The sequence below is a fragment of the Micropterus dolomieu genome, linkage group LG17, assembly GCF_021292245.1.
Source record: "Micropterus dolomieu isolate WLL.071019.BEF.003 ecotype Adirondacks linkage group LG17, ASM2129224v1, whole genome shotgun sequence".
NCBI lineage: Eukaryota > Metazoa > Chordata > Actinopteri > Centrarchiformes > Centrarchidae > Micropterus > Micropterus dolomieu.
Genome location: NC_060166.1, coordinates 31,741,640 through 31,767,950, shown reverse-complemented (window position 1 = coordinate 31,767,950; position 26,311 = coordinate 31,741,640). Strand labels below are relative to the sequence as shown.

Below are 26,311 nucleotides of genomic sequence, written 5' to 3'. Positions count from 1 at the left end.
TTAGTGCACACATGGACAACTTTAACCTCCTCCTCCTCCTCCTCCTCCTCCTCCTCCTCCTCCTCCTCCTCCTCCTCCTCCTCCTCCTACTCCTACTCCTACTCCTACTCCTACTCCTACTCCTACTCCTACTCCTGCTACTCCTGCTACTCCTGCTACTCCTCCTCCTGCTACTACTGCTACTACTGCTACTACTGCTACTACTGCTACTACTGCTTAAGCATTTAAAAATACTGAGTGCTATAAAATACGTAGGCTTATATCTTAAGAGGTAAGGGTTGCACAGCTGGCTGCACGTTGAAACACTTGAAGAAAGTGTTAGTTTTGGTTTGTAATGCTCGTCAATTTCAGTCAGTGTTTCGATTAAAAGGACAGTCCTCTGGCACAAATATATTCTTGGATTAAGCTGCAAGTGTTTTTTCTGAGAATACAATAGCACAAAGAGGGGTGCTAAAAATCGTCTAACTTCTGCCCATATTTTGTCACCTACTAAAATAGAGTATGATAATTGCATTCGGATGAACGTTGAGAGCTAACAGTTTCAGGGGATATTTCTCAGAAAAGGGAACTAAACATTTAAGTGAAAACAATGTTACTTCAATTACAAGCCTGATATGATGTTTACACTAAAGGGAATGTAATCACTAGTGCAGCTGTCATGACATAAACCCTCTTCCCCCAACACATTCTCTCAGCCACACCCTGCTGGCTACAGTTAATACAGTTTAAGATTCATAACAGGACCTTGCTAATTTCTGAACTTGCAACAGGGGTATCCTCATGACGTGAGCAATATTACACTCTCCACAGCTGTTTTTTAGTCCACACCTGGACATGTTGCATGTTACAGATGATCAACCATGTACACAAAGATTAACGTCCACCACCTGCCAGATGGCGGGAAAACAACAGCATGAGTACAATCTGGATGTGTAGAAGTAATAATATGAAAGGAGTGTATGTTTCAAAAACTCTCATTAAACAAACACTATACTGACTATATGTATATTTCCCATGTATGGCAGAGAGACGCATTGATGCTACAACCACTCACCCCTCAGATATCATGACATAAAATAACAGTAACCACACAACACAATCATGCTTACTATTACAGTGGATAAAATAACTCAATAAAAGTGATTCAACAATAGTGAATTCACACATACTGCTGCTTAGAAGGAGAAGCATTTGTACTACCTTTAATTTTAATTGACAACTTAATGTGTGCAGTAGTTTCTAACATGCTTTATGGTGCCACTAGTCATTTTTTATCATTGGTAGCCCCAGAGTGAAACAAGTCAATCTCATCTACAAACCTTCTAATACAGAAGCTGTGGCAAAAACCATGTAAACTGTGTAAAAGCTCTATATCTGCTACCAACTTTTAAAATGGCCCATATCCAGAATAAGAATTTCCATCATCCTGAAAACAAGAGGCAGAGATCAGACCCTTTCTTTAACAAAACAAATGAAGAGAACAATCCATAACACTCTCAGACACTGTGTCAATTTATTTGGCAGGGATGTTCCCATTCCACTCTCTCAAATAACACGGATGGAAAAAAATTGCCAATGGTATCATGTGGTTGGACCTCTGCTGCTGATTTTTTGTGAAAACTCAGATGCAAGCTGTTTCAAATACCATGAGAAAACATAGTGGGAGACTAGTAAAAGGGAGGAGTTATTATATTTTGTTTTGCACTGCACTGCTTATATCTCTTAAACATCAAAACACATGCTAGTAATTCAGTAAAGATAAGTAAATACATATACTATATATACTGCGAAAAATGTACAGTGTATTTAGTCTGCAAGACGTCAGAAAATTGTGAAAAGTGGCTATCAATATTTCCCAAAGCCTAAGGTGTGGTCTTCAAATAGTTTGTTTATGTTTAAGAAAGAGTCCTAAACCTATAGGTATATAACTTAAAATGATATTAAAGAAGGAAAAGCAGATAATCATTCATAAATAAGAAGCTGAGCCAACAAATGTTTGGCAATTTTTGCGTGGTAAATCCACTATCGACAAATCCACTAACTGACCAATCATTTCAGCACTACATATTATAAGCATGATTTTCTGTACCAACTAATTGTTTTAACATTTAAAATTTGAGATAGTAGCAACTAGTTAGGTAACTTCAATGATGTGATTTTGTCAATTCATTTGAATTTTGGCTTAAATAACAAATTACTAAACTACTAACCTGGGTAAAGGTAAAAAAGGAGATGGTGGAGAGATCAGTAGAGACAGTGACAATGGGATAGAGCAGCAAAAACAGGTCAGGGTTACCTACCGTGGTTGTCATCTGACTGGTTGAACCCACACAGCTGACATATGGAGCGGACCCACTTGTTCATCTCCTCCTCAGTCTCAGCTACAAGATAAAAAGTGCGGTCTGAGGTCTTGATGTCAAACACAAAGCTGTCCTGGAACTCCTTCCTCTTAAAGGTCAGGCCAGCGTCCACCTGCTCGCAGCAGTGCAGATCGATGACCCGGATGGGTTTCTTGGAGTGGTCGTTCTTGTAGTACTCGAGAACATCAGGGTCACCGCTCATGCGGCCGCTGCGAAGTATGAACCAGCGTTTCTTCCATGCCTGGGAAATAAGATTGAAAGGTAAGAACATGACATCAGTACACAAGATGAAAACACTTACGCTGTAAAATCATATGTGCGTTGACATAGAATGATACATTTGAAATACATTTTATGTAAGCAACACAGAAGTCATCTGCATTTTAAATAATAATTTTAAATTATACACAGTCAATTTGATTTCTTACTGTGTGTGACGCAGAATGTAGCTGTGGCAACGCACTCAATAGCTGGACTTCAGTTGTGATGTTAACTGTTGATCAAACAGACCTCAGAGAAACTTAAGTCTGCTTACTTGAGCAGATTATTGTGCTTTAGTTCGCGTGTGGTTTGTGTGTGTGTTGGAGGGTGTGGGGGGAGGCAGCAGGTGTTTACTCCCTCCCAACGTATTTCCTGTGCCGATATCCCTCTGTGAGCTAAAAGAGAAGCAGTTCCTCCATGACAACCTCATTACAAGATTGCAAGATCCTCACACTTAAAGAGCTGGTGAATGACACTGCTTTGGTCCAATCAAACTCAGGCTACATCTGCATATGATTGTGTCTCTTGAGCTGAAGTTTCCCTCAGAGTATAAATAAACATCCCTAGTCATAACTACACTAAAAGGCAGCAGAAGTACACGCTCCGACAATACAAGCAGTTATGGCACAAGAGCAAGAAACCTAAAATGTACATGTTGATTTCACACCAATAACACCATTGTTGTATTTATCAACTAGAAAAGCAGTGCCCTTGATTACAAAAGCTCCATATGTGGCTGTCTTAAAGAGCCTCTGTGCTCTCTGTGCAAAGAGACAAAAGAGGAAGATAGACCAGGAAGGGAAAGGGGGAGTAAAGGGGGGTTGAGGGGAGATGTTGAACATTTGCCAGTGATGCACTTCCGCCAGGCAATGTCTCCCACTTGCAGGCTGCTGACACACAGGATCCTGCAAGCCCCCTCTCTCTCCATCAACACAGACACTGCCGCAAGGCTAACTGCCCTATGCCCTCCTCAAACCAGAGTGACGCCATACAGATGCACAAGTTACGACAAACATGTTTCATGTGCTTTTCAGAGAGATATTAATAATACATGCTAAATATTCTTACAGGCTATTACTCTCAGAAGTAAAAATAATGATGGCGGAATTAGTTGCTTCAGTTCCATTGCCCTGTATTGTGCATACTGGCTATCTGTCATGGTTTACTGGTACACACAGAGCAGAGCCATCAATATTACACCTGTGCTGTACCTACTACAACAAGTCAAAATATACGCTATATATATATATATATATATATATATATATATATATATATATATATATATATATATATATATATATATATATATATATATATATATATATATATATGCCTATTCAGAGTGTTTCAGACTTTACCATAAAGCTGCAATCTGCATTCTGCTCAGTAGTCATTGCTGTTGCGTTTCCGCATCAATCAAATCAATCAAAGAGTGTGTGGTGCCACAGGATGACACTCTACTTTTAATCTGCATCTGCACTTCTTGGTTATGGTAAGTTTCATAAAAAATTTATAATTTGCTCTTACATGTCTTTAGGAACTACAATGTCTTTATTTGAGGTTGGGGCAGGCGTCTCTGCTATAATACGCTGTGGTAAATCCTCAAATATCTTGAATGCAAAAAAACTTGATGAACTGTGCACCGGTTGAAAACTATTAGCTTACATTGATCCAACTGATAGCGTGCTGATAAATAATAACATAATGAATAACATAACAGCAGCATAATGACTCAAGCATTATATTTTGAGATGCAAAATGTTACTGAAATGTTATTTCGACATGTTGGGGGTTCTGTTTATTTTTCCTCTGAGAAGTCAACAGAGGTACAAGAAGAGGCAGCAACACATTTTGTTTCTTTTTTTTTTCTTCCAGGAAGTGCAGATTGTGATCTTATCTTCATTGAGTAGCTGAGGTGCTACTGAGGTACTGGGGTATAAAACTTTCTCATTTTATTGTCTGGCAGACTGACACACTGATAAAGGCTGGAGGCACAACGACCTTAATGGTGTTGATAGTAGAGCTGTGCTGCTGTGTGCATCTTAGCACTAGCCGTAGTCTCAGGACACAGAAATAAGTGTGAACAGTACAGGTTTAATCAGCTGCTAGAGTCATTCAGTTGTGTGAAAACTATGTATTGGTTCATTTCTCACTATGGGAGGTTGCTATGATGTTCACTAATGCAGACTGTCCTGGTAAAGGGTGTGAGAAAACAGATTCAAAGAAATAAACAGTGTTACTCATCAAGTTTCCTTCTCAAGGATTCCATTGCAGTGTGAACTTCCTTTTTACATAAAAACACAGTACATTCATCACAATCCTCCAGAAGAACAAACACAGAGTACTGCATAGCTTTTTTTCCCCCTTTTCCACATAGCTCTTTGATTCAGAGCCATTACACCATTCAGAGAGAAATCTCTATAACTCTTGCAAGCCCCATTTAAATATTATTGCCTTTTCTGGAAAGACAGATCGAGCATCACTTAATTGAGACCTGGAGCGACGCCCAGTTTCAAGAGGTCAGAGCGACCCAGCTCGGTTATTCCTGGCATCCTTCAGCTGGGGCAGCATATTAACCCAGGACAGCCACAGCTCTCAACCAAAGAGGAAATACAACTCACTTTAGGAGGCCTTATCATACTAAAAATAGAATGACTATTTTCCACAGGAAAAGCAGTCGCTGCCTAATTCAAGAACAAAATAATTCACAGCTTGGTCTGAATGAGGGGGCTGCATGTTTCCCTCTGTCACTTTGTGCAAGCTCCTCACAGAAATCTTGCATGTAAATGAAAGGAAAAGTCTTAAGTGCATTCAGTTACGAATCAGCCTGGCAGTGCAGCTTGCCCTCTCTTTCTCTCATGCACTCTTTCAAATTTGAGCAAAATTCCCTGGCGAAGTACATCATGGGAGAGGAGGACACAACAAAATGAGCTAACGCACCCACCGCCTGTCCTACAGAGCATGTCTAAGACCATCGATCACTGTCAAAGCTCGGGGAAGTGAGGGCTGGAGCTGTAAAACTAGGATGAACTCTCCCGGCCCTCCAACTTTCCCCTCCCCCTCATGGCTTTAGTTTAAGCTATATCGCTGTTCGGGAAAAAAAGAGGCTCAGCTGAGAGAGACACACTGCCCTTATTAACAACTGGACTGGATAGTCTACTGGACCACTGAGCTCTAGTTGTGAGACAGGCTACTAATCGTACTCTAAACTAAAATGATATCAATTGTATATTGCCATAGCAATATACTGCAAACCACAACTGACATGTTGCAACTCCCACATACTGGCATTTATTCATCATGTTCTGCTGCTCTTTCTGCAGAAGAATAAAAGGCCATATATGAGCAGAAAACAACCACATAAAGCACAAACCAAACATTATATTGTTAATAAGAAAAAAGGTAAAGACAAAACTTGAAAAGTTCCTCATTTAAGTTTAACCTATGCTAATCTACTATTGGGATTGTAAGGGTCTCAACTTCAGACTATAAAAATAAGATTGCCTGCCAGCGCTTTAAGCTCTCCAAGAAGAGCAGCCATCCGTATCTATGAACTCACAGTGTTTAGTCCCTTCAGTCAGATTCAATCATCCCATAAAGACTTGATCTTACCTTGTTCCAACATAGTCTCATTTGTCCTGTGCTGATGGCAGCCAGCTATAGATACAGAGATAGTACAGTAGAAGACAAAGGATAACACGTCTGCATCTATTTTAGATCACTGGGAAGGAAAAAATCTAATAACAAAACTGCACAAAACAATCTTTTGAACAAGTTTCCTTCTATAAATAGGATCAAAACTGGTTTGTCTTGCCAATTCCTTTTGTTTCTATGCATGTTGATAAGTAGACATGTTTTGCTCTATTTTTGGCAGACTGCAAAACAATGATACTGTGGGAAAACAAACATATTCATACAAAGCTCTCAGTTCTCAAAAATGAAAGGCATACAATTGTCTAGTAGCCTATGTGTTGATAGTTTTCCAAGGCTTTACACCACATTTTAGGAGATAAATACACAGCAACAGCTGATAAGTTACATCAATCATTTACTAGTCATTTGCACATATCTAATCCAACACTGTAAAAACAAACACATTCTCATGTCTTTGAACTCAAACTCATCACTCTGCTGCCCTAGTAACACAGACTAATATACTTACAGATGGTTGTGGCCTAAACAATTATCCAAGGTGTGCCTTTAACAGCAATAGAGCAATACATAGTGTGTGTATAGTAGTAGGCTGAGTCAACAGGCTGGCTGATAAGCATTAGTCCTCCTGTTTTTAAATGTGCGTGAGCAAACATCCAAACTAAACATGTATGCTATCTAAGTTAAAGGTTAGAATAGTCGTGTTTACCTCTTCTCCTAATAAAGCAGAAAGAGGAGACAGCAGATTGTTGTCTTTGACTTTTGCCTTCTCTGCTTTACCTGCTGCTGCAGTACACACACAACACAGCTGCACAAACACTGGCACTGTGGAGCTACGGCAGAGCCTTTTTCTCATCTATTACCAGCTTTTGTAAAGGTCATGTGACTCTAAATAATTGGCTACAGTCAGACTAGACGCCTCAGGCAACATGTCTCCCATTTGATCTGAGCGACAGCACATCAATGAGCGAGTGCTCACACACAATAACAACACAGTAATGAAAGTGCATGAAAATGCACTGGTCCTGGACCATTACTGCTTAATTATAGTAAAAGGTGAGTTGAGAGGAATCCCATCAGTGTTCTCTGAGGTCCCACTGGTGAGCTTCTAAGGGATGGGACAGAGCATGCAGTAAATTAAGAGGAGGAAGAAAAGTGGTCAGGGGCACCATCCAGTTTCAGCCAATAAGGACACCCAGTTCACGTTTGGTATGAGTATCACATATTGGGAAGCTCTGTGTAAAATTTAAATAAAATATTTGATTTGATTTTGTATTTTATTTAGGCTGTTTATGTTTAGACAATATTGAACATTTGAGAAATTTGGTTTCTTTTGTTAAATTAAAAGAGAAAAACTTTGTAGAAAAACTTTAATATTCCTCAAAGTACAAAGGTATCTGTACTAAAACTCATATATCGAAATGGCCCTTTTAGTGGAGGTTTTCAAATTCTACAAAGCTAACTTATATTTATATGTTGACTTTCCCATGTAAAGCACATTGTGACCTTGTTTTGAAATGTTATATACTAAACTTTATTATGAATGATTCAATGAGACTACCAACTGCTCATATGTTAACATGCTGCAGCTTTTTATTTCACTCACCCTGAATGGTTACTGGTTCTAGGTAAAGACATCAGACATAGCAGCCTTCCCACCCGCATCTATTCTTTGTGGGTACTGTTTACTGGCTTCTAAAAGTTAGTGAAGAACAAAAGGGAATATTTAGCACATTGGTGAATTCATTTCTTGTCCCTTCTGGTGCCTGAATAAGGCTAGAATTTAATTTTCCAGAGAACACCTCTCAACAAAAGAACAGCAGTGAGGACCACTTTGCAAGGCATGAATTAAAGGGTGGGACTGCTATAATGGCTATGATCACTTGAGAATAGCTAAACACTTGTTATTCTGGTTAATGTTGTGAGAGTGGACAAAGCTGGATGGGCTGCCGCAGACAATGACGACAACGTCTTGATTATCTGGTCCTAATCAATAGAGGGTTACACATGAGCCTATATTCCAGGAACAGATGGGAGTTTCAGCAAGTGAGGGAATGCAATCTAGTTACATTTGAAGAATATCGCCTGGACATTTACACAGCACAAAAACATATTTTAAATTTGCATTCTAATAATTTCCCAGCTTTCTATGAGAAATCAGCAAAAGCAGAAAATGAAGATGCTCTGTTCATGTAAGAGCTGAATAGTCAACTAAAAATATACTTGTCTTATTTCTGACAGGTGTCATGTATTTCTTTTTACCTATGTGACATCCGTTTATGTAAAAGTAAGCTTAAATAAAACACAAATGGGCATAAGAGAGCATGGGGAAGTTCCTTGGAAATATTACAGTTTACACAGGGCTCCACATCTCGGCTCTGAGCGAGACGTAAAGCAGACAACTGTCCTAGAAAAAGTTTATAACACACGTTTCTGGAGCATTTCCAATAAATTCAGGTCACAAACAAAAGAGGAGTCTAGTAGTATGCCAACAATGTGTGGCCATTTTGCATTATCTGTCTTGAGAGGTGAAAAGATCCAGATCCTCCCTGACTCTGTCCCATCCGTGTATCCGGAGAGGTAAACATGAACAGATTTTAAACAGAATTGCTGAGAGTATAAAACTACAGGCATTTAAGTCCAACAGATGCATTAAAGCTCTGTTGCATATCAAATCAAACTGCTCAGGTTTCCCAATAGTCAAAACACTGACCTTGGAAGGCCAGCAGCTGCAAAACATAACACAAGCAGACAAGACCCAAACAGGCCTATAAATTCTTGTGTGTTAATAAAGAAGGTGGGAGGTTAGCCACGGAGCGCCAAGACAGACAGGGTCCTCTCGAGGGTAGGAACACTTATGTCCTGATGTTTCCCTCATGTGTGGAATTGCCTCCTTGACATTCTCCTTTTGCGCAAAATATCAGTTTTGAAACCCATCTAGTGCATGTAGAGTAGACCTGATGTGATTCAGCTTTTATGACATTATAGGAAATATGATTCCACATACAAAGTCATCATATGATAGTGATGGAAAGCTCCTTCCTACAGGTGTGATGATGATGGAGAGGGCTGCTGCATTTGGTACCTACAGTCCTCATTCACTCACTTCACTGGAGTAATGATCTTCAAAATCTGTGGCACATTCTATGAAAAACAACCTCTCAAAAGCTCTCAGTAGATATAATCAGCCTCAATTTTCAGTTGAACACTTCCATCATTAGGAAAATGAGTAATCGCTCGTCACGTCTGCATATCAGCCAAAGGCTTGGCTTATTTAGCATGAGCCCGCCGTGACAATTTCACTAACAGGGAGCAATATCTTTAATCAAAATTCTTTGTGTCACTTCCCCTGCCTCTGCCATCTGCTGCAGCTCATACATGTCTTTGTATGGAGGGCGTGGTGTGAGCATCTTCTGGTCTCGCTGACTCCTTCCAAGGTGGTTTTAGATGCACAAAGGTGGATGAAACACAACAATTAAATCAGGCGGGAACTCTCTGAAATGGTCTCTTCAGTGCCACAGAGTAGAAACATTTACATAAGGGGAAAGTCTGACCTCAGCACTTTAATCTGTCACACCATCACTCCAGCTCAAACATAATAGTGCCTATAATGCTTCTCTTATCATGTAGATGGAGCACAACAGCGTACACAATTACACACAAATCCACACAGCTGTCTTTAGTAATGTCTACATGCACACAATACTAATATATTCCTCAGTAGAGCATGGAATCTTTGTGCCACCTGAATAATTGCACTAAATGAATAAACTTTTTTAAGAGGTAATTGTAAAATAAAATAATTAATGAAACCAATCAAGTTTATATTTTTAAGATGCTATCCATGACAACTAATTATCAATAATTTTGTCAATTAACATTCTAATTTCATTATGTCATATTGTTTTAAGTATTTATATTTTGGTTATTCAGCCCTTCTGTCATAATTCAACTCACAATTTGTCTCCTGCCTTAATTTGAAAAGTTACTGTTTTTGATCACTATTGCTTATTTAGTGTGGATCACTGGTTTAATATTTTCAAATTAAAGATCCTTAAATCCCTAAACACAAAACAAAGCATGTAAATGTTAAAGCAGAAGACAAATTCTTTTTGAGATGGAAAATGTAATAATAACATTGGAGTCAATGCACTTGTACCACAAGTCACCATGAAAGTGTTGTCTATTTCTGTTTCATCTGCCATGCTGTAATTAGTGTAAACAAATACATGCCACTTCATCCATGGAAACTCCATGTTTTCTGTTACATGCAGACATCCAATTAATTAATTTCTTAATGGCACAATAAAACGGTCAAATAATGTATCAGTTATCATGACTGAAACAATCAAATTGATGTGTTAAAATGATTACTGGAGGACTGCATTAATAAGATTTGAACATCTGGGGCTGAGAACTTCCAAGATGCCTACAAGTGGGAGCATTATGTTACCTTAAAAAACCTTAGACTCACACAAGGCCTTGGACAAAATAGTTTATTCTTATCTGAGCTTCAGTTGAAGGACATTTCACTTCCTATGACTGGACTGCAATGACTCATCACTGTCTGATATTCAGATAAAAAAATCTATTCAATGTCAATAGTGCATAGAGGTATACAAAAAAATAAATTAAAGGAGTTTAACAATCCAAAGAATATTAAAATTACAGAGATGCAATTCAATTTCGTCAGCTTGGCTACTTCTATGGTGGTTTTACGGCTACATGAAAAACTGAAACATAGTATGTAAACACTTTTTCCAGTGTATCTCTGTTCCCAAAATCAAATTATTTATTATGGCTTTACAGAGAAACCTGTGCATACTTGTAGCTGTTTTTATTTTGACTACTACAACCACCTCGAACACAACATCAGGCAAAAGGCACTCTGCTAACACATTTGCTCATACAAACTATCGCAGCCAGGCAAAGTGTTTTACATGAAACACGAAGTCAACACATCATATCACCTTAATTTTAGCATATTTACAGCTGGTAGTATTACAATGATAGTTCACGATGCAACTACCTCCAAGTCACTGTCAATTCTACTGTGGCACGTGTTTACCTTGCAGTACATCATCTGTGAATCATCTGGTCAAACATCTTTGTTCTTGCTTTTTATTCTACAGCTGGTGGATCCCTGAAAGCTTCCCTGGATTATTCTGACTGTCATGTCTCAAAAAAAAAAAGGTTTTTATAATTATTAAAAGAGAAAAAACTGTTTCCCTCAATCATCACACAATTGTTGTGCATTGTACATTACATTTTATATGAACTTAATCCATTTAAAAAGGCTAGTTATTTTCTCATTTAAGATGGATTTTTTAATATAATTCTGATATTAGTTCTGTTAACAATGATATATTTTTAAGCCTCATGCCATAAAAGCTTATCAATACTATATTGTGCATACAAATTTTACCAGAATAAATACATTTCCCTCCTAACCATGTGTCATTTTTTAGCTGCCACATACTAAATTACATAGACTATTTTTAGACAACCAAGCTCATCACACTGAGGTGTAATGGACATCAAAATTAGTACACAATTTGTAACACAGCAAGACATTTTTAAAGTCCTATTTCACAAAAAAACACATGTTGCCTGGAAGAAAAAAGCCACCACCTAAGGTTCCGCCTATTGGAACACATGTATGAATGATCACTAAGTTTTTGTTTTAAATGACTTAACATGTATAACATTACTCTAACAAAACAAGCAGGCATGCAATTAGACCATCATGGTGCATCAAAGCTGAACCTGCTCAAACAAAGCAGCTAGGGGGTGTCAAGAAAGGCACTGGAAGTTCTCAGGTGTGAGCAACTGTTTTGAGTGTAAAGTAGGGCGTCAGTGAGTTTGATTAATGTCCCTGGGTAAATAAATGCTAAAAAAGACATTTTATACACACACACATAACAAAACAACGCAAGGACCTCACATGTCAGCACTGGTAGTCAGTTTTTTGTCTACATGTGTTGCTGAGTGGGAGTCCAAAAGGCATTTCTACTGACTCAGATCATGACTGCAAAGCCCATTTGCTTCAGAAGACCAATCTAATTACAGTCACATGACATACTAGCACATGTAAGAGCTAGTGGCATGATTCCTGTATATGACTTTGTGTTTGAATCTAATCAACAGTGCAGAAACTAGATTTCTCCTTATGCAGAAAAGACAGAGGACATACTGCAGTGTAACAGTCTAAATGTACTACATTTAATAGGTACGTTAGGCTCTTGATAAAGCAGAAGTACACAGTTACACTTGGAAGGACATGAGACAAACCGTATACTAAATCAGAAGAATTCTATTCTGCTATTATAGTCAGAATTTCATCAAAATACAGTCTATAGATGCCAAATCAACATTTGTTTATGGTCTCCCTAGTACAATGTGTTCCTGTACTGTAATAATATATAAACTCTGGATCGGCAGGGGTCAAAAATAAAAATGGATTAATCCCATAAGTTGTTTTGGTCAGCTGTTGATATATGTTGTAGTAGTCTGACAATTTTTTTTTATTTTAAGCACCATTAAATGAAACCGTCACCCCTGTGATAGTGTACTTTGTTCGAGTTGAGCAAATAAGTAAAAGCATTTTCACTGATGGCCCAAATCACAAGAGAAAAATCAATGGGATCTAATTTACTTCAAAAGGGCAGTATTTCAGGCTCTTGATAGATGGAAATACATTATATACCCACGGACCAATTTAATTTCTTTCCCAGTCATGGGACCTCTGTCACAACACTTCCTGTAGGTACCATCCAAAGGAAGTCTGGCATCTGCTATTGGTGCAATAATTAAGTTTTGGACAGAAAACACACAGGCTAAACCAAAGTTCATGGCAAAGGACAGGATATTATGACAAAAGTTCAAAAAAGGCTGCCATGGTGAAAGAATGGATGTATTTGGGGTTGGAATTTTTTTTTGATAAAGTACAATTTTGTGACAAACAATTGTGACTTTTCTTCATTGATTTCTTTTGAATATCAATTAAAACAATTGCTAAGAAGAATACAAAGTTGATTTACAGAAAATGTACAACAATATGGATTAGATATTGATAATTAAGATCAGGAAATCAATATGGTAGCCAAACATTCCGTTTCCAGCTTCTTAACTGTGGCAATGTCCTGCTTTTTAGGTTAGGGTTCGGGTTAGATGGACTGAAGCAATTTAAGGTCACCTTGGGTTCTGGGAAATTGCAATAGGCATTTCTTTACACGTTTCTGATTTTCTAACCCTAAATAATAATTAATAAATCAGGTTAAAATATATTTTGTCCCTTAGTAAGGCACTTTGCTGGTTAAACAAAGTTAAAAATGATCAATAGATTAACCAACAATGAAAATTATTGCAAGTTGCAGCCTTATGTCCGTCCCAAGGATCTCTTTAAGTGAACACATCCAACACTGATAAACTAATCTGACTTCGATACTGCAGTCATATAAAGCCACCCCAGTTTTGTAGCTTCTGGGGAAAGGCCCATTTGCGGGCCCACAGATAAAGTGGAACAAGGAAAATGTCTGTGTGAGTGCTTGGTGTCTGTCAAAGCAGGAACTGGGAGGCGTTCTCCGTTGACCTCTGAGGGCAAGGACTTCCCAAAGCCCCTCTGCAAAACAACAGCAGACCCGGCAGCTGACAGTGGGACACACACGGCTGCTGCTCTGCTATGCCTGCCTTGAAAACTCACTGACTCACTCTGTCTTCCTCTCTCCTCTCGCGTACCATCCACAAGGGCAAGACAGTAAAGCCCTGAGAACCTGGCAGCGGAAGACGCAACAGCTATCACCTTGCCGATATGATCTGTCTGGAATGTGGCAATGCTTAACTGTATGTGAACAGACACGTTTGTGATGTCAGATACAACAACGGGCAGATGGGAGGGTTTAACCAACAGCAGCTTGATCCCGACCTCAGAACAGGAATTAAATTGTTTACAGTACGACACGTCGCATATATGATTCATTCATGCATGATACATTTAGATGACATACTATTATGCATATGTCAACACTGGGAGTCACAAAGAGGTGTACCTGTCTAGAAAAAACAGGAGAGGAAGAGGTTCGAAAACAGAAGATTTTCTTTCCTGTGTTTATTAGGGATCAAGGAAGAAAAACTATTGTCAGCAAAAATATTTTTATAGTATACTGATTTGATAGGTGATATGTTGTCGCCTGAGCAGCAGTTACAAGATTGTTGTGGGGTTAATGTAGTAAACATGATGAAGCATATTGTTTGACCACTGACTGGTGGGTAAAATAATCTCAACAGAACTACGCAAAAGGCAGTGGTGCTTTGGATTACTCTGTTGTTTTCATGTTCCTTGTGCTTACTCTGGACATTGTTCAACAAAAGCAACCAGGCCACTCCCACCTCCCCTAACGACACTGCCCACCTCTGGAGCCTCGATCAGCCCCCGAGAGGAGGTAAATCCAACCGAGTGATTCATTTAGCAGCTCTGAGACATTACAGCGCAACTGGAGATGCAGGGCGTGTAAAAAGTGATTACACATGCCTACAGTGTCATTGTCACATGTTCGAGGGGGAACACAGAAAGGGGCTGTTGTAGAAAGAGTGAGTCACTGCTGAGAGTTAATAGCATTTGTAAACAATTAGCAAAAGTTTAACCAGGACTAGTCATGCTTGTTACTTAAACATGTTGCCTCCTGTCTTCACCACCGGTAGCAATCAGGCTTCAACTGCCACGAGTGTTTTGCTACATGATTTTGCATATAATTTGCATGCGAGACCTGCAGTGGTAGTACCAGTTTTTACTCTCTCCTACAGAGTTAGGATTCTACACTGCATTTAACATGCATACTGTAGCTGTGTGCCACATTTTCAGAAACCATCTGTGGAAGATCACAGGAGACATTCATTTTTTTAATATAAGGACCGATCATTTCATCAACCAAGTACTGATTAACAAATACAGGCCTAATCTGGTTTAGGGATGATTTTGTGGTAGAAAAGAGTGGAATATTGACAGGAAAAGTGTTGTTAAGGATTAAAACCCCTTTTCATTCTTGCAAATAATCTCCTAAAAGAGGCACACCAGTATGAACTGTTGCAGCATTTAACATGTCAGTTGCAGATCCGAAACAACACATTCCTTACACCTCCTCAGCTCATTCCTCTATAATGACCAATCAAACTTGCCGCCATGTTCCTTGAGAAACACAACACACCTTCAGGCGGGAATGTCTGAAAGTGTGTCAAAGTGGTATCTGAAAATATATCTCTATATATATATATATAAGGTCATCAACAATGTCAGATGACAGCAATACTGGTAAGTAAATAGTAGCCCTGATTGTCCATAGCCTGACTTTAAGTGGAAGGAATTTCAGATGGACAGATTATCGCATTCATAAGTCTGCCTGTTCAGGATTCTCCATCTCATGACACTGTTTTCTGGCTGAAACTGTGTGTGCAGTTGTTTATAGGTTATTGCTCAGGGTGAGAAGCAGGGTGAGAAGGGCTAAGAGGCTGTTCCCTGCTATTTTGACTGAGGAAGGCCACTATGTTGTGAGTTTTTTTCTCTCTTGTTGTTTATACAGCACTGCTATGAACTAAGCAAGTTTTTTCCTCTGTACCATTGCAGCTGCTGTTCCATACTAACCACGGTGGTCTCTGTGTAAACATTAGCCAGCTTTAAGTGGAAGACAATGAGTAAATGACAGGACAGGAGGGGTGCATTTGAAGACAAGTCAACGATGGGTTTCCAGATGAAACAGAGAGATGACATCATGGCAAAGTCAGCTAGTAGGAACATGGAGAGGCCTGGTAATGCAACACCATACATAAACAGTGGACAGCTGTATTTATAGGAGATTGTCTCATGGTTCTATCTGTCTCTATAAATCCTATTATCTGATTTGCAGCTATTCCAATGCCCAGAACCTAGCAAGAGACTAGCAGCTTTGGCTTATAAAGCCTTATCAAGGCACTCAAGTGCTGGGCAGTTATCACTATTGTTGTGACATTAGTCGGCTTGGCCAAGATGAAAACTGGACACATCAATGCTTGATTAGACATTACCTCATCATGATCGGATAAAGCCAAATGGCAGTTTGTGTCTGAGAGCTATTTAGTCAGAATTATAGACAGCTGTTGGGTATTACAAAGGCTTACCTCCATGTTGTCATAGGACCCCACAGTGGGTGACCTTCCATGTAAAACCTGGCAATTTCATATGAAACATACATTTCTAGATCCCAATGGATTGAGACTGTATTTCAGAATCAAGAATAACATGTGGTGCCTCCTGTAAAACATTAAAAGAGAGAGGTCCAGAGGGTAGTGGGATGCACCTGCTACAATTGGACTATTTGAGTTTCACACCACCTATCCGAGATGCAGATGAACAAAACACTAAGAGCCACAATCTCATAGAGAAAGAAACCAGATGAAGTCGGTAACTCCCACATCAAACACATAAACATAGAGAAACTAAGCGAAAGTGTAATTTACTTACATATCTTCTTAGTTTTTTCTCCGGTGGTGACTTTCTCAGCCAGCCTTGGCAGATGATTTCTCCACCGCTCATGTTTATCAGTGTCTGCCGTTTCTTCTTGTTCTACAACTGCCGTCTGTCACTAGTACATGACGGCTCCTGAAGGCTTGCTTGTTCAAAGTGCTGTCGGCGTTTGGCTCTCACTGGTGTAGTCTGCTCCCCCCATTTGATAAAAAAAAAAATCAAAGTAGTGCTGGCCGGAGATGTTGCCAGTCGCTCCTGGTGGTACTGTGCGCAACAACCAGCGCGCAGAACCTCAGTAGGGAGGGAAATGGGCAAGTCGACTCTTGGGGAATTACGCACGGTACGGCCAACTGACTAGTAGGCGCGGGGAAACTCAAGTGGTGCAGGGTGAGGAAGTACCGTAGGGTGTCTGCAGTTTGTTTTCCCAAGTCATACCACGCCCACTGAGCAAAGAGAGGGATGGGCTGAGCTGGGATCGGATGAACAGGATGAGAGAACTGTTGCCAGAAAGTATACACGGTCCCAGAACGACTTTAAATAATGGATGATCCGATCGATTTGTGACATAGGCTACTATTTGTAAACGTCCACACATACAGATGTTAAAGTTGTTGTTGTTTTACGCATATGATTTCACACTATTAAATCAAACGTGTTGTATGCCTCACAAAACAGTTAGGTATCAATCATAACAATCAGATGGAGATTTTCTGTGCTTTAAAAATAAGATACAGTGACTACAGTCAAGAGCAATTGATTAAAAGATTCTGTTTCTCAGTTGGATGGAATGGGAAAAAAGCACCATCTTGTGGAAAGTTCAGTTGCTCTGAAGAGTAAACAGATGATATTGTTGTAAGAAACAATAATAAGTACTTTTATTTGTCAGCTTGGGGAAATAAATTTTTTCTTCTTTTACACACACCGAAATCCACACATGCACTCACCATACCTATAGACATGCATCAATGTGGATAAATGTCAGAATGATAATGATAAAGATAGTGAAACAAGAAACTTAAACCCGCAATACTGGTTCCCAAGGCACTACTGATACTACTCAAGAAGGAGATTAAAATAAAATTCCATTTTGACAAAGAGAATATATCATCTCAAATACCAATGATCATTGTTCTCATATTACAGGTGCAGATACATTTAAAAAAGAACAAATTTAACTGATTTTTAAACACCAATAAACCAATACAAATTTAAAACAAGGTGAGTATCCTATTTATTTGATTTTTGCCAGGAAGCAACAACAGACTTCACTGACTTACATCTACTAGGCTCAAACTGCATTTTACAGAAGACAAGAATGGGAAAATCTAGGGAAAGGAATCACATCTTTTATGTTGTCAACACCAAGAATGCATTGCAAATATCGCTCAAATCCCAGTCCGAAGCCACCATGAGGGACGGAGCCAAAACGCCTCAAATCCAGATACCTAGAAATCAAAAGAAATATCATTACAACTCTGTTGTTGTGAAAGGATGCTTCCTTTAAAATGTTGTTCATGTACATATGTTTGTTTTTTTTACCAGCTGTAGGTGTCTTCTAATCCAGCCCTGGAAAAGTATAATTCACGTTAAGAGCTTTTTGTCAAAACATAAATTTAAGAACTACAATAAAGCATAATTTTTGTATATTATCAATCTATACATTTACATTATATTTATTCATTTAGCTGACGCTTTTATACAAAGCAACTTACAATTGCTTTTTATATCTGAGGTCGCACGCCTTTGGAGCAACTAGGGATTAAATGTCTTGCCCAGGGACACACTCGTGGATGTGTCACATTGGAGGATTGAACCCGGGTCTCTCACACCAAAGGAATGTGTCTTATCCACATGCCTTTGGTGTGTTATCCATCACCACCCCCATATTCCAAGTGCAAATAACAAAACTAACTTTCTTTGCAGACTTTCTCTTCTAACTGACAGTTACAAACTCAGAACTGGTGCTACACATAATAGGTAGCAAATTAGCATGTGCCTTCCAATGCCCCTGGAGTATGTGTTCTTACTCTTCCAGCCGAGCCCTCAGCAGATCCAGCCTCTCCTCTCTCAGCGAGCCCCCACAGAGCTCTCCAATTCCTGGCACAAGGAGATCCACGGCAGCTGCCTGCACACAAACAACAGTCGGACTCAGCTCAGATATGCAAATCACTGATAACCCAACTGACATTACAAGGAAGACACTCAGTGGTTAAATCATTGATTCACTCTGCATTTTTAACAGTGTAATTAAGTCTTACTGTATGCTCAGGATGGTCCTGGTTGTCCCTTGCATAAAATGGCTTAAGATCATAAGGATAATCAGTGACAAAGACTGGAATGTTGCCGCAATGTTTCACCAGGTACTTCTCATGTTCTGTCTGAAGGTCACAACCCCACTGTAGAAAAGAAGTGCTTAGGTCAATGTGAGGCAAACATGCAGTAGAGGTAGATATTAAGCTTCCTCTATCAAGGAGAAAATAAAACCATCGCCACTTACGTCTGTTGGGAAGGTAAATTTCTGAGAGCTGCGGTTAAGGATGTCTATAGCCTCACTGTAGGTAATCCTAAAGTAGATTGAGATGGTATCATTCAGTGCTTTCAACATTTGACTTTATACTTTATATGATTTAATTTTATGACATGTTTAGAAAAATAGAGACCTACGCAGGGAATCTCTTCTTCAGCATAACATCTACAGTGTCCTTAAAGTGTATGGATGCAATAGGAAAAAAATGTAAGTTCAGGTAATAATGAAGTCAGATGCAGATGTGGCTGGTTGGTATAAGGACCTAGGTTATGTACCCAAGTTAAATAAGTGTCTTTTAGGACTCACCCTGTGTCCAGGAGTCACATGCTTGTGAAACAAATCCATATCCTCCGCACAGTGAGCCAAGACGTGCTCGGTGGCAGATCTGAATATGTCCTCCATGACCTAAGGAGCAGGCCCAGGTTACTAATTAAAGCTTTCCTGGGCAACTGTGCTCAATGACAACCTTCAAAGTAATATGAGGTAAGTGTAAAATTTGAACTTCAGCACACAGAAATTGACGTGATGTGACACCAGTTCACTTCATCCAAGATGCTCATGTTTAAATTATTAGCCAGTCTGTGATGATTATCAAAGGTTACTTAACAACTTTAATGCTAATCATAGAGCAATATTATATTTGAGGACAATGACATTGTCTACCTTGGTGAGATCCTCCAAGGACTGTGCGAAGGAGACCTCTGCTTCCACCATATAAAACTCAGCCAGGTGACGTCTGCTTTGGGAGTTCTCTGCACGAAAAGTTGGCCCAAATGTATAGACTCTAGAAAAAGCCCTAGAAGAGTAACAAGGCATAATTAGAAAAGTACCTTAATGTGTGTGTCTGTGGTTGTCTCTTACTCTCTGGTCCCACATCATGTCCCACTTGCATGAGATGATCACTAGAAGATGCATTCATATAGTTTCTCTCACCCTGACATCACTTCCAAATGAAGCTGACCAGACACAGTCAGGAAGGCTGGGACAGAGAAAAAGTTCTCATCTTCTTCAGTGTTTGGGCCTGATGGCTGTGGTAAAAGAAGAGGTTTTAAGGTTTCAAACAAAGTCATTAATCCTTCTGTTCACATCAGAGCTTAGATTGACAATCTGGAGGTGACACCACATACAATATATAATGGCGACATATAGGATTCACAAAAGGCTAAAATGTTTACAGCATAGGACCTTAACTTTAAGGATATTTGTAAACACATGTTTAGATCACTCACTTCAATTTGAAATAGCTCCCCTGCACCTTCGCAGTCATTTGAGGTGATGACTGGAGTGTGAATCTGTATAAAGCCATTTTCCTAGAAAAAAATTAAATACCATGAAACTTCAATTAGTAGGCTTTGTGGGCTTTTATTAGCTTTAATCACTGAACTCAACCTGCCTATATTTAGGACAGGCATCTATATGAGACAGAAAGAGAGATGTATCAAAATACCGGTAGCCTATCTTAAAAAGGGTGAAAGCCAAAGGTTACGGTAGATATTTCAACTTGGATTAATTTTTATGAAAAAACTTTGATCAGTAGACCTTACAGACTAAAGGAATATCAACAATCAAGGAATGGACACATATTCGCATTTTATGACACCTTCTAAGGTAGGGAGTCAACACTTCCATTTTCTCCCTTTTGTTTCGCAATATCATGCTAGTAAATCTTAATGAATTATACTTTAATGCTCATGGTGCTATTAAAATTAACTAAACAACTGAATTGTGGACAATCTATCCAATCGAACATTGTTTAGCATGTCCATCTTGACATAAGTTTAAACATTTATATTTGTATGTGCAAGCTATGCAGCTTAGAACTAGCTTGAATCTCCCCAGGTCCCCCACCTGAGGGGATTCAAGAGGTTTTATACATCCAAAGAACTATAAAAACCTAAACGTCTAATTGGGAATCAGCTTGTAATTGAAGTATTACAGTACATAAAATGATAAATACAGAAAGTCTTGCTCTGCAATCTCTTAAAAATTCCTCCATTGATGTTCTCACCTTGAAGTATGAGTGAATCGCTGTAGTGGCCTCACTTCGTATTCTCAACAGGGAGCTAAAGGCATTTGTTCTGCACCTGAGATGAGGAAACTGGCGAATATACTCAAGGCTGTGTCTTTCTTTGATTTTGAAGGGAAAATCCTAAAACACAAAAGACATTAAATTATACTTCCGTTATAATGACCACATAAAAAGTTAGTGAGTAAGTAAAATGTGTGTGTGATGGTTGCAGACACTATTGTCCTTACCACTGGGTTACTTTCTCCAACTACATGGATTTGGTCTGCTTCCAGTTCAATTGGCTGTTTTTGATGTGGACTTTTCTTAAGAACACCTGTGACTTCAACAGCACTACCAAATGTGAGCAACCTTAATAAGAGAAAAAAAAAAAAGAGAAGAACACAGTCATGATATTTTATGTATGTGCACTGTTCATACCAAAAACTAAGTGGTGAAAATTATCTACAGGGAATAAAAATTCTTACGGATCATTCAGCTCTGAACTGGCGACAATCTGCAATGACTGCAAAGAGCTACCATCATTCACGTGGAGAAAGAGATTTGTCTTCTGAGGTCGAACAGAGCGAACCCACCCCTGCAACAGAGAAACCAATCAAACTACAATTAGTAATTCCTCCTGGTAATACAGAAAATCTGCTTGTTGCTTGCATGTAATGTTCATAAACCATTATGCTGGCAAATTCTAAATTTCACACACAAACAAACACACACACAGTTACACACACAAAATGTCAACTAAATGTATATGCTGTGGTATCAATAGAAAACAAAGAGTGAAAACGTAAGTGTAGCAGTGTCATAACTGTTATTTCAGGGTGCATAATGCGTTAGGTTGAGATTCAGGTAAAATATATGTTTTGTAACAGATCTTTAGGCAACATTTGCTTAACAAATTCCCATACAAGGTAAAGTAACGTTACATGTACAATTATGTGTATCCCTGGATTAGATGCTATGCAACTAAGTTACAACGTTGAGCTTGTTCAGCTGTTTGCAAGAATTATCTTTAATAATGTAACGTTATTCTTTATTAAAAAAAAGAAAGAAAAAAGAGCATGGTTAAATGTAAGTAAAGACGATGGGCATTAACACGGTTTAACGTTAATATATTTTTAAAATGGAAACAGTAGTATGGGCGTAACGTTAGCTAAAATAAGGAGCATGATACTGAAGGATAACGTTAGTTGTTAACTTGTTAGCACATATTAGCAGAAAAATATAAAGTGATAAAGGTAGCCGTTAACGTTACCTGTACTTTGACATTTGCTCCCAATTCAGCACCTGAAACTGCTTCCGATACTCTAAGCTTTGTTGGTGTTCTTTTACAGTAATGTCGAACACTTAATATCCCCCGAGAAACTGAAGTGGTTGATGCAACAGAAAGCGTTTTAGCTGCAGCCTGAAACATCGTAAGAAACACTGCACTGAGACAAAAAAGCCGCTAAAAGCACAATATGTTGCGACAACTTGAAGATACAAAAAACAACATATTTGAAGGTATTTTTACAATGTATCACGTTTTTCTTTCACTTGACATTCACGTTGTGTCACTTGCATGTCTGACAGTAACACTTCCTGTTTGGGTCTTTCATTATTAGTTCAATTCAGTCACGTGGATTAGGATAAACCAATCACATGTCAGTATCTTATAGCAGTCATTTTTTGCTCCAGGGAGTTGTAGTCTTCTCATAAGAGCTTGGATGCCATTTTAGACCGTCAGAAGTCAGAAGTTCAGGATTAGAATAATATATAATTTGAGTATAATTTTATGAATATTCGAATGTATGTTATGGGAGAAACTATAGAAATATGAACATTTTCATGGGAAGAAACTTAAACTTAAAAAAAAGGTTAGAATAATTGCAATTTGTCTGAAAGAAAAAAGACATACCCTACAGTATTTGCAGTTTTTAAATTTATAGATTACTAACTTCTGATTTTACTTTTTGACTGAATACAACTGTAGCATAAATACAGGCAAAAACACAAAAATGAAAATATTACATATTCATGTTCAGTTCTCTATAACGAGCAGTCAATCTCTACCGGCAGTAAAGTAAAGAGTGATAATTCTGTTGTAAGTCAAGTAACATTTCTTGGGGTAAAGTTGTGACAAATTTTCTATAATGCATAATCAAACCTCTCTTCAGAAACACTGGCCACAATATTTCATACAAAAGGCCATCAAAGAAGATCGTTTCAACATCCAGGTAGAAATGTAAAATATAGTGTAATGAATCAAGCAAAACAGCTATCACAACCACATGGAAATCCTCTTTAATCTTGCATGATGTATCTGCCGTCAGTGTGAGGTCCATTTATGCGTAAACCTCGTTAATCCAATACCCACAACGACACTAGGTCTATTCCCACCATTTGCTGCTGGAATAAATCAGATCATGCCAGCAATGAAATAAGATACCATAGACAATTATTCACCTGGTCTTGCCTGTCAGCTCTGGAGTCCCTGGTCTCGGTCTGCCAGCAAACACAGAGCTGGGTGTCTCCACCTCCAGCTGCTTGTGACATATCATCATTAAACCCAACATGATGCATTTGAAAAGTCAGCAGGGTCATTGATATTAATTATCTCCAGCATGGATGGAGCAATTATGCATATGGTCTCATCTTAATGGGGAGCAGAACAATTCTATTTTCCGATTCATTGACAGACAGTGCAAAATATAATGGTGAATGTGCTAAGGTCATGTCTGTATCAGACTGTGTCTTTAGAGCAAAGTTGAAACACAACAACCACCAATCAGGAGACGTTTAATTTGTATTTGCTGCTACGAAAAAAATCATGATTTGACAACCAAAAATAAACTGTTAAACAAACAATATCTCTTTTAGGAAATGTATCAAAATTAAGCATATGCAAATACTGTAATAATATATATAGGCTACTTCAGAAAATCTGCTTCCCCTCTCTCCCTGGATCACCGTGTGCAATATCTTATTCTACCACAAGGTGGTGCTGTAGCTCTATGACACTTTTCACTCCTTCCAAATCCCCACCTACTGTAAATTTATTCATTTACCTCTAAGTTGGCTCCAATATATTATTCATTTGCTGCTCCAAGGTCTACTGAAATGGAAACAAGCCGGCATTGTTATGTTCTCTCTGCAGTTCTATCAAGAATAATGCAAAGGACCTGCTGGATTTTATTGGCAGCAGATAGTCCAGCGCAACAGTGAATTCAGGTTGTATCCAGGAACTATTTTATACGCATCATAAGGAATAGTGAGGTTGAGGTACCCCCTAGTGTTTGGCTGTAACTTGATTTGTAATTTTCCCTTTTTTGCAGGCTTGACACATTCTGTGACAACTTGCACGTAGGAGTGATGCTTGATGGCGTGTTGCATGTATTTATATTTCCACAGACACACATCTTCCCACACAAACCACAAGGCAATGTATGCATTAAACAAGGTGAAAACAGTATGCTGTGCTGTCTGTATAAAAGTGTTGCACAACCAAAAACACCCTAAAGTAAAATGTTATCCTTACTCTCTCCATATAATAAATTAAGAAGAGAACTCAAATGGTACTCTTAATGGGATATTCGTAGCTCTCTGTTCTTGGAGCGTCCACAGGTAGAGGAGTTGTTTGGCAGTGGCCTGACAACCTTATTTGGGCTTAACAACTTGTTCAAATCAATAGAAGATTAGTCAGCAAAACAAAGGATTCTGCTGTAAAAGCTTGGATCTCAGGAGGTTCACTGAACTTAGAGGGCAAGTGCATCCTCTGCTCTCAGCAGGCCTGTCTGTCCACTGACTGCAGCACCATATCGACAGCATCTCCGGCTCCGCAAGCCTTCATCAGCTCCTACAAATATTCTGCATTTTCAAATGGAAGGGTGCATTGATTTTATGTAACATGGCTCGTTAAGTGCTGATTAGACCATTATAGTGATGTGATTTCAGGGAATGGGTTTTGGTGACAGGCGGCCAAACACAAGTCAAAAGGAACTAACAACCCTCACTGAAAGAGATTTGGGCTGCTGCACTGCTTCACCTATGACTATATATATATTGTGTTTGTGTCAGTTTATATCTAATGGACCAGCTTCAGAAGTCAGCAGTTTAGATAAAATATCCTTTAACAGTGGTCAAGACATTCACTGGAAATGATGATGTTCAGCCATCACAGTAATCAGTCTCTATTTGTAAAATCAAATGAGTATATTTTTGCTAGTGCAGCAATCATCATTTGATTAAAAAAGCAGTTAATCAACAGAAAATTAGCAGTCAACCATTTTGGTAGTTTATTGTTTAAGTCATTTATAAAGCAAAATATGAAACAGTTGCTGTTTCTCAAATATGAGCATTTGCTGTTTTTTCTGTATTAAACTATAGTAAACTGTTTCGTGAGATAAAACAATTTTCACATTGGGCTCTGCAAAATGTTCACTATTGTGTGTCATATTAGAGGCTCAGTTGATCTATTAATTAGCTGTAAAACTGACAGATTAATCAATAATGAAAATAATAGTTGCAGCCCAAATTTGTGCAGTGGAACTTGCAGAGCACTCTGTAGAACTCCGCAATCAAAATGGAAAATGAGGACTGCTTGACATCAGGTTTGATGCCTCTCCTAGACCAACAAGAATAAATGAAACATATTTAAGAAAAGTAATTAGGGGTTGGCCCCTTGGGATACAAATAAAGTTCTTCAAACTCAGCATGCTGTTTCTGTAAAATAATTTTTTTAAAGCACTTCCACAATTGTTTTTGCTAATTCTGGGTCAAACTTGACAAGTTCCTGTGGAGCTGAGGGGATCTTTGCTCGACTCTTAAGCCTCCAAATAATTCACTCTCTGGTTGAGGGTTGGTGAAGAACAATATAGTTAAATCTCTGATTACACCATTGTTCTCATACTGCAGTGTGTCATGTTAACTGTTTCTGTGACAGCAATATTTTCAATGCGATATCATTGCACTGACTCACAGTGGAGCCATCAAATCACAACCTAACTTTCATG

General features: G+C 38.7%; 2 protein-coding genes across 3 annotated transcripts in view; both read right to left on the bottom strand.

The window, feature by feature from the left end:
* Positions 1-17,238, bottom strand: part of gab2 (GRB2-associated binding protein 2) — a 32,850-nt gene extending 15,612 nt beyond the window's left edge. Inside the window, exons 1-2 of one of the 2 annotated variants that reach the window (XM_046074159.1) lie at positions 16,768-17,238; positions 2,301-2,601 (exon numbers count right to left, since the gene is read on the bottom strand). In XM_046074159.1, coding sequence (XP_045930115.1) covers positions 2,301-2,601; positions 16,768-16,839 — 373 coding nt within the window. In that variant the 5' untranslated portion in view covers positions 16,840-17,238. The remainder of the gene's footprint in view (positions 1-2,300; positions 2,602-16,767) is intronic. The other variant, XM_046074158.1, reaches the window with a different exon arrangement.
* A 382-nt stretch (positions 17,239-17,620) lies between these two features.
* On the bottom strand, positions 17,621-22,882 carry nars2 (asparaginyl-tRNA synthetase 2, mitochondrial). The gene is made up of 14 exons (XM_046074160.1): positions 22,576-22,882; positions 21,791-21,900; positions 21,554-21,674; positions 21,306-21,446; positions 20,527-20,607; positions 20,231-20,325; positions 19,961-20,093; positions 19,604-19,702; positions 19,435-19,472; positions 19,268-19,334; positions 19,029-19,166; positions 18,798-18,895; positions 18,310-18,336; positions 17,621-18,215 (listed from the first exon to the last, which is right to left on the bottom strand). The coding sequence occupies exons 1-14, from the start codon at positions 22,732-22,734 to the stop codon at positions 18,071-18,073; spliced, it is 1,452 nt and encodes a 483-aa protein (XP_045930116.1). The 5' UTR covers positions 22,735-22,882; the 3' UTR covers positions 17,621-18,070.
* Between the last annotated feature and the right edge of the window lie 3,429 nt (positions 22,883-26,311).

Coding starts and splice junctions, on each gene's coding strand:
- nars2 (XM_046074160.1), bottom strand. CDS start 22,734: ATGTTTCAGGCTGCAGCTAAAACGCTTTCTGTTGCATCAACCACTTCA. Junction 21,901..22,575: donor GAGCAAATGTCAAAGTACAG/GTAACGTTAACG, acceptor TCTCTGTTGCAG/GGGTGGGTTCGCTCTGTTCG. Junction 20,094..20,230: donor CATTTGGAAGTGATGTCAGG/GTGAGAGAAACT, acceptor TTACTCTTCTAG/GGCTTTTTCTAGAGTCTATA.